The 13,893-nt window shown below is 40.0% G+C and overlaps 2 protein-coding genes across 7 annotated transcripts in view; both read right to left on the bottom strand.

Moving 5' to 3' along the window:
• Window positions 1-1,451: 1,451 nt before the first annotated feature.
• Window positions 1,452-3,956, bottom strand: LOC107679150 (androgen-dependent TFPI-regulating protein). Its single transcript, XM_074186973.1, is given in 7 exon segments — window positions 1,452-1,863; window positions 2,016-2,167; window positions 2,251-2,366; window positions 2,492-2,593; window positions 3,544-3,675; window positions 3,763-3,924; window positions 3,927-3,956. Coding segments are annotated over 7 exon segments (726 nt in total). The 3' UTR covers window positions 1,452-1,831.
• Window positions 3,957-4,481: 525 nt separating this feature from the next.
• LOC107679182 (protein FAM83H-like) overlaps window positions 4,482-13,893 on the bottom strand; it is a 14,835-nt gene continuing 5,423 nt past the window's right edge. For 2 of the 6 annotated variants that reach the window (XM_016474688.1, XM_016474689.1), the window contains exons 4-7: window positions 12,833-12,957; window positions 8,685-12,715; window positions 6,215-8,211; window positions 4,482-6,047 (exon numbers count right to left, since the gene is read on the bottom strand). In XM_016474688.1, the coding sequence (XP_016330174.1) occupies window positions 6,039-6,047; window positions 6,215-8,211; window positions 8,685-12,715; window positions 12,833-12,957 (6,162 nt within the window). In that variant the 3' untranslated portion in view covers window positions 4,482-6,038. The remainder of the gene's footprint in view (window positions 6,048-6,214; window positions 8,212-8,684; window positions 12,716-12,832; window positions 12,958-13,893) is intronic. The other 4 variants (XR_001633014.1, XM_016474691.1, XM_016474692.1 and 1 more) reach the window with 4 other exon arrangements.

Here is a 13,893-nt window from a genome sequence, read left to right as displayed (position 1 = left end):
GGGTTTCGAACAACATGAGGGTGAGTAATTAATGACAGAATTTTCATTTTTGGGTGAACTAGCCCTTTAAAGTCTGCTAAATTGGAACAACTAGCTTAATTTTGTACTTTAATTGGGCGGAAGGAGTGCTGAATTCCAACTAAAGATATACTGAAGTATATTTGATTGTGCTTAATATATTAATATATTATAATATATATGACTTTTTATTACCACATATGCAGTTTTTGATTTAACTTGTTCAATAAATGTTAGAGGACAGGACACTCGCTTCATCATCAGTGCAAGTTCCCAGAAATGTCTATAACATCAGATACATATTGTAGTTTCAAATTTACATTAGCAGAAGTGGTTTCTTGTTATATTGTCCGCCAGCTAAAAATCACACATCTGATCACTTAAAAAAGTAAAAACACACCTCTCCTCACTATGCCCTGAGTGAACAATGAATATACTAAAATGTATTTGAAACATATGCCAAACATATGTTGCTCGCAATATGCAGCTGGTACAGAATGCTGCTGCAAGGATGATAATGAATGCTATAAGCTGATCGTGTTACTCCCTTGTTAGCATCTTTAGGATGGCTACCAGTACAATTTAGGATACAGTGTAAGATTTTGATATATGTTTTTAAAACACTCCATGGAATGGTCCCAGAATACTTAGTTGAGCTTATTAAGCTCTACAGTCCAGGTGTAATATTAAGATCATCGAACAAGTTTCTCTTAACAATTCCCCGAGCGCGTCTCAAATTGAAGGGTGATCGTGCTTTCTCTATCGCTGGCCCAAGGCTGTCGAACAATCTGCCATTGGATGTTAGATCTTCCTTGACTCTTAATTGCTTTTAAGGATCGTTTAAAATCGTATTTGTATTCTCTGGCTTTTGGTATATTGATGTTTTCTTGTTTGTCTCATTGTCCTTCTGCTTTCCTTTGTAATGTACAGCACTTTGGAGCTACTGTGTAGCCTGTAAGGTGCTATATAAATAAATAAACGAACGAACGATATATTTATTTCATGCTAAGCATACTACTACATATTTATGTACTTAATAAAAATATCCTGCAATTGTACTTTTGGTTTACTAAACTGGTATACTTAAAGTCTGCTAAATTGGAAAAACTAATATTGTACTTAATGCACTTTAATTGTGCAGAAGTTGTGCTGAATTCCAACTAAAGATATACTGAAGTATATTTGATTGTGCTAAAGTGGAACTATTGCAAGTATACTTTAGGCACATTTAAATATCCTCCATTTAAAGACTGATATTATTCAAATATCATACAATCCTCATCAACAGTGACATTAACACACATTTTAGGCTTAATATTAAGAAATGTGTATTGTGCACAAGTACTCCAAATAAAGTTTAATTATAATTTTTATATTAGTAAGTCTTGAGTATGTCAGTATATATGTTAATAGATCTGAACTATATTTAGTATGAAATAAATATATTAATATATTAATATATTATAATATATATGACTTGTTATTACCACATATGCAGTTTTTGATTTAACTTGTTCAATAAATGTTAGAGGACAGGACACTCGCTTCATCATCAGTGCAAGTTCCCAGAAATGTCTATAACATCAGATACATATTGTAGTTTCAAATTTACATTAGCAGAAGTGGTCACAGATAAAAAAAAAAATATATATATATATATATATATACAAAACTATGATAATGCAAGTGTACATATTACAAATGAGCAACATCAGACATCTGCACTGACGCCACTCAAATCACTTGGAAATGGTTCATATCAGATATTCATAAGGCCAGTTCACCAGAACACTTGTACAGGAATCATGTGTCATCATGTTCTCGTAAATTTTGGATGTTCTTTCCCTGTGAGAGTAAAAGGAAATATTAATTAGTATATTGGTATTGGTTAAGTATTTATATACTGTAGCTGCTACAACATTTCTCACAGATATTCCAATAGATAAAAATATATAATGAAAATAAAACTCAGAAACATGATTCTGCTCTTTTCTTACCCCAAACTTTACGGTTCAAAGTTTGTCCCAGTAAGTACAGCAGCGCCAGCACAAGCATGTTAAAAAAGAAGAAGACGGTCAATCCTGAGCTGCTGAACAGCCCCAGTATAGGGTAAACCCAGATTCCCACCGTTAGATACACCCAAACCACCCTAAAAGAGAGGGAGAAAATGTATTAGTGTTGTTGGCAAATAGTTGCATAACTAGCACAGTCACCCACATAATCATAACTCACCATCCTAAGTAAGCAACACTAACAAATCCCAAAGCAGCCAAACCATTCTTTGTTTTAGGATAGATATGTGGCTCCACCAGGATCTCACCAAACACGATTGGGAGAACAAGAGTGTGCTATGAGTCAGGCATACAAAGTCATCGTATTTGTCAGTCTATGGATCAAAAGGTCAATTTAATTGTGAAGGAAGATTATTTAATTGACATTTTTTAGAATGTATCATACATTATAGAGAACAAACCATAGCATGATTCATCCATGGAGGGAAGAGGCTGTCCATTGAAGCTGGATAGACCAGTTGTCGATCATAGGCAAAAATCAGCCAAAACAGCAGAACTACAAACTTAAAACAATTAAAATAAATAAATAATAATAATAATAATAATATGCACACAATTGTAAAGTAACTACTTATTTAAGCTTGAAGAACTGATATGTATTCAATCTTATGCATTTGTATGCATTAAAAAAGCGTTATTACCATTAACCACCAGTAGATGGTGCACATTTATTGGTTACATTTCTATGCATTTCTGTTAAATCTAAATGTCTATCAAATCTAAATGTCTATCTAGAAGCAGCATTTAATGGGTTCTGACGGACTCTATTCAACAACAGTATGTGAAGATCTAGATCCACTTATCTTTGATTCTTGTAATATCCACATTTTTTTATATTGCTGTAGTTATTAACAAAAAAGTACCAAACAATCACAATTGGAGTACCATGGCAGCACTATGGTATTCTTTTAAAGACCTTTAAGTGCTGCCAAAGTACTTCGTATTGAATTTAATTTGAGCATACAAATTTGATTTGACCATTTATGGTTTGGTCTATTCTATTTTAAATCGGAAAGCATAATAGGAATAATGATCCTGACAACAATATTGAGCAACACTTGTTCAGACCCCTGAACTGTACACTCATGGGGAAAAGGTACAAAATCTGTCACTGAGGCGGTACACTTTTTAAAGGTAGACTACTAAAATGTAGACTTCATGTAGTAATTTTTACTCGATAGATATTAGGCTAATATGTACCTTTAAGGTATTAATATGTCTTTTAGGAGTAAATATAAAAGTGTACTTTTTGAAAAGGCACCGACCGCCCCATGAACCATGGACCTTTTTTTCTGAGAGTGTATACTAATTTAATCTCTAGATCACTGGCACAACGCACTCTTCACATGTGAAGCATATTAAAAACATGAAACAGTAGTAGCCTACATCAGTTTTGGCACCTGTTTTCTATTATAGCAGGGAAAAAAATATAATAAGTAATATCCAAACTCACCATTCCCACTGGAAACGCCAAGACAGAAAAGAGCAAGTCCTTGCAAAGGCAGAGAAGTGACATTTTGGAGCCTTTCCCCACAGGCTGAAAGTCATTCACAGATGCCAGTCCAAAAAACACTATCTGTAAGAACTGAGAAATGAAACATTTACAAGCAACCTCCAGTAGTGTGTCTATCAGAACAATTTTAAAAGTGTCCTCACAAGGGTGGCACCTTACCAGGTTTAAAAATGTGAGGTATTTCCAGGGTCCGCCATAGACAAACATCCCAGGTGGTATATCTGAATTTCGTTTTGCATAAACAGACTGAATGACAAAGATATACCAGCTGAAAGCAACTATGTGGTAATATTTCTTCAACATGCCAGTCATGTCTGCAGTCTTACAATCTGTTGCCGAAATACAAATTTCATCACCATGATCTGAGTTCTCCACTCAGCTGCAGGAGACTTTAAGAAATGCCAGGGGAACTCATTCGGATTTATGAGAATAAAGCTCATATTCAGAGATTAGCCTAAATTGACATGGTGTTATAAAAGTGCAAATACTCACAAAGGGCCTTGTGTTTTTCTGGTGTTATCATACATACGAAGTATTTTTTCTTCATTCCAAGCACAATTATGTAACACATTCTTAAATATCACAGGCTAAAAAAAAATATGTTCTGTAATTTGGTTTAATTTAAGCATAACTGCATGGCTCACATTTTTGCAGCATGACTCATAACCTGCCCGAGTAGCTAATTAAAGATCAGCGATGTCACATAAACACACTCAAACAAAGGTGAACAAACACCAAAGGTGATACTAACTACACAGTATTTGACCTGTTGTAACACGGTCTATAAGCCCCCATTTACTGTCATCATTTATCACGTTTCACCTGTTTTTTTTTTCTGTTCCACAGAAGAAAGTCACATAGGTTTGGAATGACGTGAAGGTAAATGATAACATCATTTTTATTTTTGAGTCAACTATCAATTTGTTCCCATATAAAACACCCATAATGGTACCAAAGGGGAATGATTACAGATTGAACAAAAAACAGACATTGTGTAAACTATTCTTTCATCAGAAGATTAATAAACACATTTTTTTCCGTCTGTGATAAATTCCTTCCCACTGAGCATTGTGTTTCATAACTGTTCCGACATAAGCAAATAACACACGTTTGAGATATTAATATTTGAAGAACATGTCTTATGTTCTAGTTTTATTTTAGTTTATATCAGTGTAGTATTACTCATTTTGCTCTAAACATGATTTAAACATACACATTTTGGAACAGGTGGGAACATGTAACAGACATTATTGGTTCTCTACACATGTAGCTTATGAGAACCTCCATCAAAAACAGATGCAAGCCTTAATACACTGACAAATGTTGACAAACAGATTTCACAATTTAAATAAATCAATATTTCATCCTAAATTCATAATATTGCACATTTTTGTATCGATTTGGTATATTGAGAAACTCCTTTTAGTAAAACGTGCTGCATGTTATCCTCATTAATATGTTACGTGGACTCAAAAACATGCTTTAGGAGTTTCCATTGTGCATCAACACCAACAGAATGTATTTTACAGTGCAATATCTTTGGTTTACACAATCAACTGATGGACTAGTAAACACTTAAATTAATCATCTAGTGGAATGCCCTTTTCTATTCTCTCGCCAGACCATATGACTGAACAATTTCGCATCCTGTGATCATTTTGCTCCAGCTCCACTTTGTTCCATGTTTTCCGTTTCCTGCTGCTCACTGCTTCAAGTTCACTACATAGAAAAATGTGTGGCCAGTTACTGATCCACTATGAAGTTCTTTCAGTGTTGGCTTTTAATATCAATGAAAAACATCTGGGCACAAAATACCAATATTAAATGAAAAAATAAAAAATACTTGGGAGAAAAGTTTAATGCTGTACTGAAACATGAACAATAGTCTGACTCTGTTAACATGTTGGAGCAGTATCAGAACGATGTTGGAGACTTTTAGAAAACCTGCTCCTTGCTCCTGGCAATATCATGCAACTCCTCCCCCACTCCACATCGCTCACATGCTCTGTCTCTGGCAGCTCCATTTTTAATGAACTCCTTGTTTTTGTTAGGTAAACAACTCTCTATTTACAGTATTTATAACAGATCATAATTTCTAGATATAGAACTCACAATAACTACACTAGATTTAGAAATGTGTTTCACAGCTCTATTATTTATATACACACTAAGAAATACCTGTCCTATCAAAAGCTTATTCCAGCTGGTAAAGTTCCTGTCATGCAGATCATCTGCATAGCTCGTTAAGCCCTGCAGGGATTTCCACTCTCTCAATATAGGCAGCACTCTTTGGTATAATCAGAAGTTATAAAACACTTTAATCCAAGTTTGTGCAGGTTCACAGTTATGAGGTAAGACTTTAAGAAAGAAAAGATCTGGCAAAATCGCTTCCCTCTTATTGTTCATCAGTGGAGCCCCTCTTCCAATTGGTTAATTCATGAGGCCTGTGAAAACACCAAATACAAATGCTTGAGTAATGTAAGGAAATGTGAATTTATATTTAAACACTGAACTTCAGTCTTTTGGATATTGTGCTTTGGACATTGAAACTATGCGACAGACAATATTTTCATACATTTTGAAATTGTATGAAAAAAATCCTACAACATACTTCAAAACGGCTGTAGACCTTCCTCTCTTTACGCATTTGCTCCATCTTTTGTAGTAACATCTCCCGCTCTTCTGGTGTAGTCTTCGAGGACCAAGACCTTCCTGAATAACTTGAGAACAATTTATCTGCAGAGCTAACCTCAGCCTTTTTGGCTTCATTGGGTGCAGCAAGAGTCTGCTTGGACAGGGAAGATCTGCTTTGGTTCTTTGCTGAAATTTGCTCTAAAAGAACTTTAGTGTCATCTCTAAGGTTGCTGCAAGAGATAACATTTGCAGTAGATGTCTGATGGGCAGACACAATCGATTTTGCATTCTCTGCAACAGAAGACTTATTTTCTGAATTACTGTGAACAGTCAAATGTGATTTTTCTGACACCTCGGCAATTTTAGTCACAGTGTTTTCTACCTCTGGTGTTGTTTGTTTAATTTTATCAACCCCGTTAGAGTCTATTGCTGTAGAAACTTCTATCTGAGGCCCTGCATCTATAGCTGAAGTATCATGACCCTGAGTTTGCTCTGTAATGGTGTCAGATTTCTGGCGCTCATCTGTTTTCTCAGGCTTTGAGTCTTTTTGACAGCTAGATTCCATAGGATTTGATGATAAACTAGATTGTAATTGTGTTATTCCCTGAGTTGAGTTGATCTCATCCGAGGACAGGCAAGGTTCTGGTGAACCTTGAGGCTGTGTTGAGCTCACCTCCATTGAATCAAGACTAGTTAAAGCACCATTGTCTGTGTCTTTTACTGTATGAGTTATACATGCTTGTGTTTGGTTTAGTTCCACTTGGCTATCACAAGGTGTAACAGTGTCAGATTGTGAATGTTCAGCTGGGGAACTTAAGTCTGTGATAACTGCATTTTGAGATATGCTATTGTCTTTTTGAGTAATGTTAGCCTCTAGAATGGGTATTAGTTTGCTAAAGGCTTCGGATAAGTTATCATCTTTTTTCTCATTCACACAGTCAGATTTTGTTGCAGTGATGTCTTGAAGGGATTCATTTTCTGTTTTAATAGGATGTTTGGAAGTGTCTGTCTCCATTTTGGTGGGATTTTGGGAAAATTCACTTTCTGTTATAGTGAGCTGCTGGGAAGAGTCAGTCTCTGTTGGAATGGACAGCTGGAAAGAGTCTGTGGCTGTTACAGTGTGTGTCTGGGAAGAGTCTGTCTCTTTTGCAGCGGGCTGCTGGGAGGAGTCGGTCTCTGTTGCAAAAGACTGCTGGAAGTAGTTTGTGGTTGTTGCAGCAGGCTGCTCGGAAGAGTCTGTGTCTGAAGAGTCTGTGACTCTAGCAGTGGGCTGTTGTGAAGAGTCTGTGTCTGTTACAGTGGAATGCTGAAAAGAATCTGTCTCTGTTGCAGAGGGCTGCTGGCAAGAGTCTGTGACTGTTGAAGTGGACTTCTGGGAAGTGTCTGTGACTGCTTCAGTGGGCTCAGGGGAAGAATCTGTTTCTGCTGCAGTGGATGTCTGGGAGGAGTCTGTGTCTGCTGCAGTGGGCTCTCGGGAAGAGTCTACCTCTGTTGCAATGGGCTGCTGGAAAGAGTCTGTGTCCTTTACAGTGGACTCTTGGGAAGAGTCTGTCTCTGTTGCAGCCGGCTGCTGGGAAGAGTCTGTGCCTGCTGAAGTGGACTTCTGGGAGGAGTCTGTGTCCGCTGCAGTGGGCCCTCTGGAAGAGTCTATCTCTGCTGCAGTGGGCTGCTGGGAAGAGTCTGTGTCTGAAGAGTCTGTGACTGTTGCAGTGGGTTGCTGGGACAAGTCTGTGTCTGAAGAGTCTGTGACTGTTCTAGTAGGCTGCTGGAAAGAGTCTGTGTCTGAAGAGTCTGTGACTATTGCAGTGGGCTTCTGGGAAGAGTCCGTGTCTGAAGAGTCTGTGACTGTTGCAGTGGGCTGCTGGGAAGAGTCTGTGTCTGAAGAGTCTGTGACTGTTGCAGTGGGCTGCTGGGAAGAGTCTGTGTCTGAAGAGTCTGTGACTGTTGCAGTGGGTTGCTGGGACGAGTCTGTGCCTGAAGAGTGGGCTGCTGGAAACAGTCTGTGTCTGAAGAGTCTGTGACTGTTACAGTGGGCTGCTGAGAAGAGTCTGTGTCTGAAGCGTCTGTGCCTGTTGAAGTGGACTCCTGGGAAGTGTCTGTGACTGCTGCAGTGGGCTCAGGGGAAGAATCTGTTTCTGCTGCAGTGGATGTCTGGGAGGAGTCTGTGTCTGCTGCAGTGGGCTCTCGGGAAGAGTCTACCTCTGTTGCAATGGGCTGCTGGAAAGAGTCTGTGTCTTTTACACTGGACTCTTGGGAAGAGTCTGTCTCTGTTGCAGCGGGCTGCTGGGAAGAGTCTGTGCCTGCTGAAGTGGATTTCTGGAAGGAGTCTGTGTCTGCTGCAGTGGGCCCTCTGGAAGAGTCTATCTCTGCTGCAGTGGGCTGCTGGGAAGAGTCTGTGGCTGAAGAGTCTGTGACTGTTGCAGTGGGTTGCTGGGACGAGTCTGTGCCTGAAGAGTCTGTGACTGTTGCAGTGGACTGCTGGGAAGAGTCTGTGTCTGAAGAGTCAGTGACTGTTGCAGTGGGCTGCTGGAAACAGTCTGTGTCTGAAGAGTCTGTGCCTGTTGAAGTGGACTTCTGGGAGGAGTCTTTGTCTGCTGCAGCCGGCTTCCTGGAAGAGCCTATCTCTTTTGCAGCGGGCTGCTGGGAAGAGTCTGTCACTGTTGCAGTTGGCTCCGGGGAGGAGTCTGTGACTGTTGCAGCAGGCTGCTGGGAAGAGTCTGGGATTGTTATAGTGGGCTGCTGGGTAGAACCTTTGGTTGTGGCAGTGGGCTGTTGAGAAGAGCCTGCCCCCAATAAAGGTAATTGTTTGGAATGTTCTGAGGAAAGGTCACTTTTTGTTGCAGTGTGGGACTGGGGAGTGTCTGCCTCTGATGCACTTAGCTCTTTGATGGTGTCTACCATTGATGCAGTGGACTGCTGAGAAGTGTCTGTCTCCATTGTGATAGGCTTTTGAGAAGAGTCTGTCTCCTTTGCAATGGGTTGCTGAGAAGAATCAGTGGCTGTTGCAGTGGGGTGTTGAGAAGAGTCTGTGGCTGTCACAGTGGGCTGCTGGGAGGAGTCTGTCTCCATTGCACCGGAATGTTGTGAAGAGGCTTCAGCAGAAGCATTTGGCTGCATGAAGGGTTGTGTACCGGATGCAGTGGGTTTTAGGGAATGTTTACTTTCTTTTGCCACGTGGTGTTGCATAGAGTCTTCCACAGATGCTGCAGACAGCTGAGAAGAGTGCATCTCTGCTGCAGTGAGGTGTTCTGAAGTGTCTGCCCCCACTGCAGGGGGATGTTTGGAAAAGTCTGAGGATACTGCAGAGTACTGTTGGGATGATTTATTTCTTGCTGTAGTAGGGTCTGTCTGCACTGCAGTGTGTTTTGCAGAGTATTCGCTTTCTGCTCCACTGGATTGTTGGCAATAGTCTGTCCTAGTTTTAATGGGGGGCTGAGAAGAGTCTTCTCCTGTCTCAGTAGGCTGTTGATAAGAGGCTGCTTTGATTGTAGTGAAGTGATATGACGATTCACTTTCTGCTGCAGTTGGCTGTTGGAAAGAATCAGTTTCTGTTGTAATAGGGACGTTTTGTGAAGTTCCACATTCTGTAGCAGTGGGGTGCAGGGAAAAGTCTTTCCTCACTGCAGTAGGCTGTTGAAAACAGTCTGTTTGAGATGCAGGAGTGTGGTGAGAATGGTCTGCCTCTGTTGAAGTAGATTTTTGTAAGGGTTCACTTTCTGTGGTAGTGGGTGGTATGGAAGAGTCCGCTTCCATTAAAGTATTCTGTTGAGAAGAGTTTTTCTCTGTTGCAGAGTGGTGTTGGGAATGCACATTTTGTGCTGTAGATGGTTCAGCCCCTACTGCGGTGAAGTGTCTAGAAAAATCTGCCCCAGTTTCACTGAGGTGTTGAGAAGAGTCTGCCTTTATTGCAGTGGGGTGTTCGGTGGAACTAATTCCAGTTGTAGAAAATGCTGGGGAGGGAACTGTATCTTTGTGGTCATTTGAAGGTACACAAGTATCTACAATTGCAAGGTTTGCTGCTGAATTAGAATCAAGAGGCAAAGTATCAGAACATGTGTTAGAAATATTGGGTAGGCTCTGTGAGTCTTTTGCAGATAGACTTCCCTCATTTGGAGTGGAGCATAGTGGTGACACACACTTTGTCTGTGGTAACTTTACAGGCAGACAACTCTCAGTCAGAAAGGCATGGGAGGGATCTGTTTCTTTAGGAATATGATATTGGTTGAGACCAGATTCTGTTAAGGTAGTATCTAATGCAACAGAATCTACTTGATTTTGTAAGGCACAGAGCGACTTTTGTGAAAAAATGTTTAAAATGGGGGGTGTCTGGTTTTTAGCTGTAGATACTGTTCTTGCCACTTCAACAGGTTTTAGAGCTTGATCAATGTCTCCCTTGAAATTTTTTAAAGTTGAGCCCGACTCTTTTGCAAGTTTTTTCTTAAATCTAATTTTTTCAGCATCAGTGGCTCTATGTAGGATGTCTTTACTCGATTCCTCACATTTGGTGTCTTTACAGGTTTCTTTGATCTCTGTTACTGTGGCAGGGGTATTTTTTGACTTGCGTGGAGTTTCTGGGGTCTTGAAAACAGGCCCTTTTTTATCTGCATCATTAGCTAAAGGTTTCTCTGGTAGAGTAAACTTTTGGGTGGCTTTCATCGGATTGCTCTGAGAAGCCCTTGCTGCTGCAAGCTTGCGTTTGGCTGCTAACTCTTTGAAATACCTCAGTCTATAGTCAGGGTCATTCATATCTATGAAAGAAGATGGCTTTTGCAATAAATTAGATGGACATTCATCCCTTTGGCTATTTTTTTCAGGAACTGTTTGAGGCAGGTCTTTTTCTTGCAGATCACCCTTTAATGAATTCTTTCGAATATTTTGGCAGGTTTCAACCTTATCTACATCAGAATTTTCACCCATTTTGTTCAGTTCATCCTCAGGTTGTGCAGACTCTGAGGTGGAGTTATCAAATGTGGCTGACTTTACAAAATTGCTCCACTGAAATGGTTGAAATGGAGAACCAGTCCTCCTTTTATCTAAGATTTGTGACACACGAGCTGAAAGTTTTGAAGCTTCATCCCCATCTTTTTCTCCAGCAGTATCTTTAATCTCTTCTGACGTATGCAACTCCAGATTTGAACTGAATATCAGCGAGTGTCTCAGTCTGGAACTCCTCTGGACAGGTCGGTTGGGTTTCCTTTTGAGGAACTCTTCGCTTATCCGGTTAGTCTCTTTAGGTTCTCTATTCTGCGTCTCCTCCGCTTTGTCACCCTCAGTGGTGCAAGAAGACTCTGAAGTTGATGCTGGTGTTGTTTTGATATTTATTTGTGATAAATCAGATGGAGGATTAGCTAAACTGTCAGGCACAATAGAATCATTTTGAATTTGGACAAACGTGGGATTTTCCCTAGGTGAAGGTATCCTGTTAAACTCTCTATTTCCTGGTCTAATTTCAGCACGTACAGGGCCACAAGGAGCTTCCTGCGTAAAACATGGAATGTCATCACATGCAGTGGATCCTTCAAGTTCAGCTAAATCCAGCTCTCCTGCATCATCATTTGCACTGAGGTATGAGCTGATCCTCCAGTCCCGCAGGCCTAGCTTTTGACTCACATCCTGTGGTTTGCGGTTTACATTGAGGAAACGTTTCTGTTCTGGCGGGTTTGGTTGTGTTGGGGAGGTCTGACATGTATAAGACTGTCCCATGCTATGTCTCTTGAGATTGGACTGCATATGTGGTAATACATTTCTTGGACCATGTCCTTCCTCCATAGCAGGTTGAGACTGCAGGTATCTTTGAATATGGTCATAAGGCCCAGGTGGTTCAGCCTCATCTCCCTCATGAGGGTAGACAGGCCCTGAAAACTGATCGATGTGTTGGCCTTGGCCTCTAAACCTTCCATACATGTCATAACCAGATTGTAATCCAGCTCCCTGGTAAATATGTGGTTCCCTTGCAAAGTGGCCGCCCTGCGGCATTGCTCCCTCCATGTACTGGTTTCCTCTCATTGTTGGATGATTTTGAGGAGGCATGTATTCATAATCAGGTATATTTCCGTAGCTATGTCTTTTGAAGCCAACCATTTCATTTGGTCCTCTCATTTGCCTTCCATGCTCTATAAATTGATGGTCCCCTCTATATTGCTGGGCAGCATGCAGGTTCATGTGCCTCTGAACTGAGGGATTTGCTTCTGGTGCACTGTGGATGGATTCACTCCTAAAGGGTAACATTTTGTAACCCAATTTCGTATGATCTTCTGTAGTACGTCCAGCCCATTCCATGCCCATAGTTGGATATTCTGTGTTGTAGTCGCTTTCAGGTTCACCAACATAGTGTGGCATATTTGCCAAAACATTTTCAACAACCAGTGGCTCTGAATGGGCAAAGAGAATCCGAAACTCTTCATCAAAGGTGGTTACAAGCTGTCCCAGAAATAGATGAGCAAGACAGCGATGTATCTTCTCAAAAGACCACATGAAGCTGCAACACAAAGTGAGAAAATATATTAATCAACACATATTAAATGACCACACCAAAAACACATATAAGGTATTTTTATGGTTTGCAAATAACTGTCAAAAGATTAAATGTACCTACCTATAGTTACCACTTAAAACAGCTCTGCAGTCTACCAGAATAAAGCGATCCATCATCTGACCTTTGAAGGTCTTTCCTGTTCTGCAGTAATAGGTACTACCAGACACGGTTCTTACCCGCATGAACTGCAAATGAAAAGTAAATAAATTAATTTGTACTAATTTAAAACAACCAAATATTAAGTGTCTTTTAAAGTGTACCATCTAATGGTAAAAACAGTAAAGTCTTAATAATGCTCACATATATTGTTCATACAAAGTACTCAAAATAAGTATGCAACAGTACTTTCCTGTTATTTCTATTATAGGAAATTATATTTCTATAATTTTTATGATATTTCTGTTTCATTAAAAAATAATGCTAAGGCCATTTGTCACGATCCATTCCCTGCTCACCACCAGAGGTTGCCACACACGCCACTCAGACTTTCACCCTGGACTCCATTTCTCAAGATCCCCTCTGATTACACCCTCACCTGTTGCCAATAACCTGGACACTATAAAGGTTGCACTCACTCACATACAGGTGCTCAGTATTGATTAGCCTAGCTGCCATACGAAGTGCTTCCTAGTATCCTGTTTCCTAGTCTTGTTCCTTGCCTTGTTGTTTTGACCCTAGCCTGTTTATCTCACCTCTGATCATTTGTTGCTTGCCTTTATCTATTAGTGATGCAAAGTCCGATTCATTTCCGCGAACCGGTTCTTTTCGGAATTCATTTCCGGGACCCGGTTCTTTTCGGACAGATCGACTCATTGAACCGGTTCAAAAAGCCGATTTATCAGTTCCTGACATCATCAAGCAGTACGTCTCTATGCATTTCTTTTCTAACAACTCAGTGCCATGTTGTATCAATGAAAAATTAAAATAAGTCATTTGTGTCAATGCATATTGAAAAATTCAAAAATAAAGTTATTTGTGTGAAAGCATAGTGCTGATTATTGCCATATAATTAACTTAAGTTAATGGTGTTTGTGGTCACAGTTTCATCCGTGGATCCTCAGATACGACTAACTGACCAATACTGACAAGCCTACAACTTGGATAAGATTCCTAAAAGTTTC

The sequence above is a fragment of the Sinocyclocheilus anshuiensis genome, unplaced genomic scaffold, assembly GCF_001515605.1.
Source record: "Sinocyclocheilus anshuiensis isolate Anshui unplaced genomic scaffold, SAMN03320099.WGS_v1.1 scaffold300, whole genome shotgun sequence".
Lineage (NCBI taxonomy): Eukaryota > Metazoa > Chordata > Actinopteri > Cypriniformes > Cyprinidae > Sinocyclocheilus > Sinocyclocheilus anshuiensis.
Note: the sequence above shows the minus strand (reverse complement) of the source record. Positions and strands in the feature narration are given on the sequence as shown.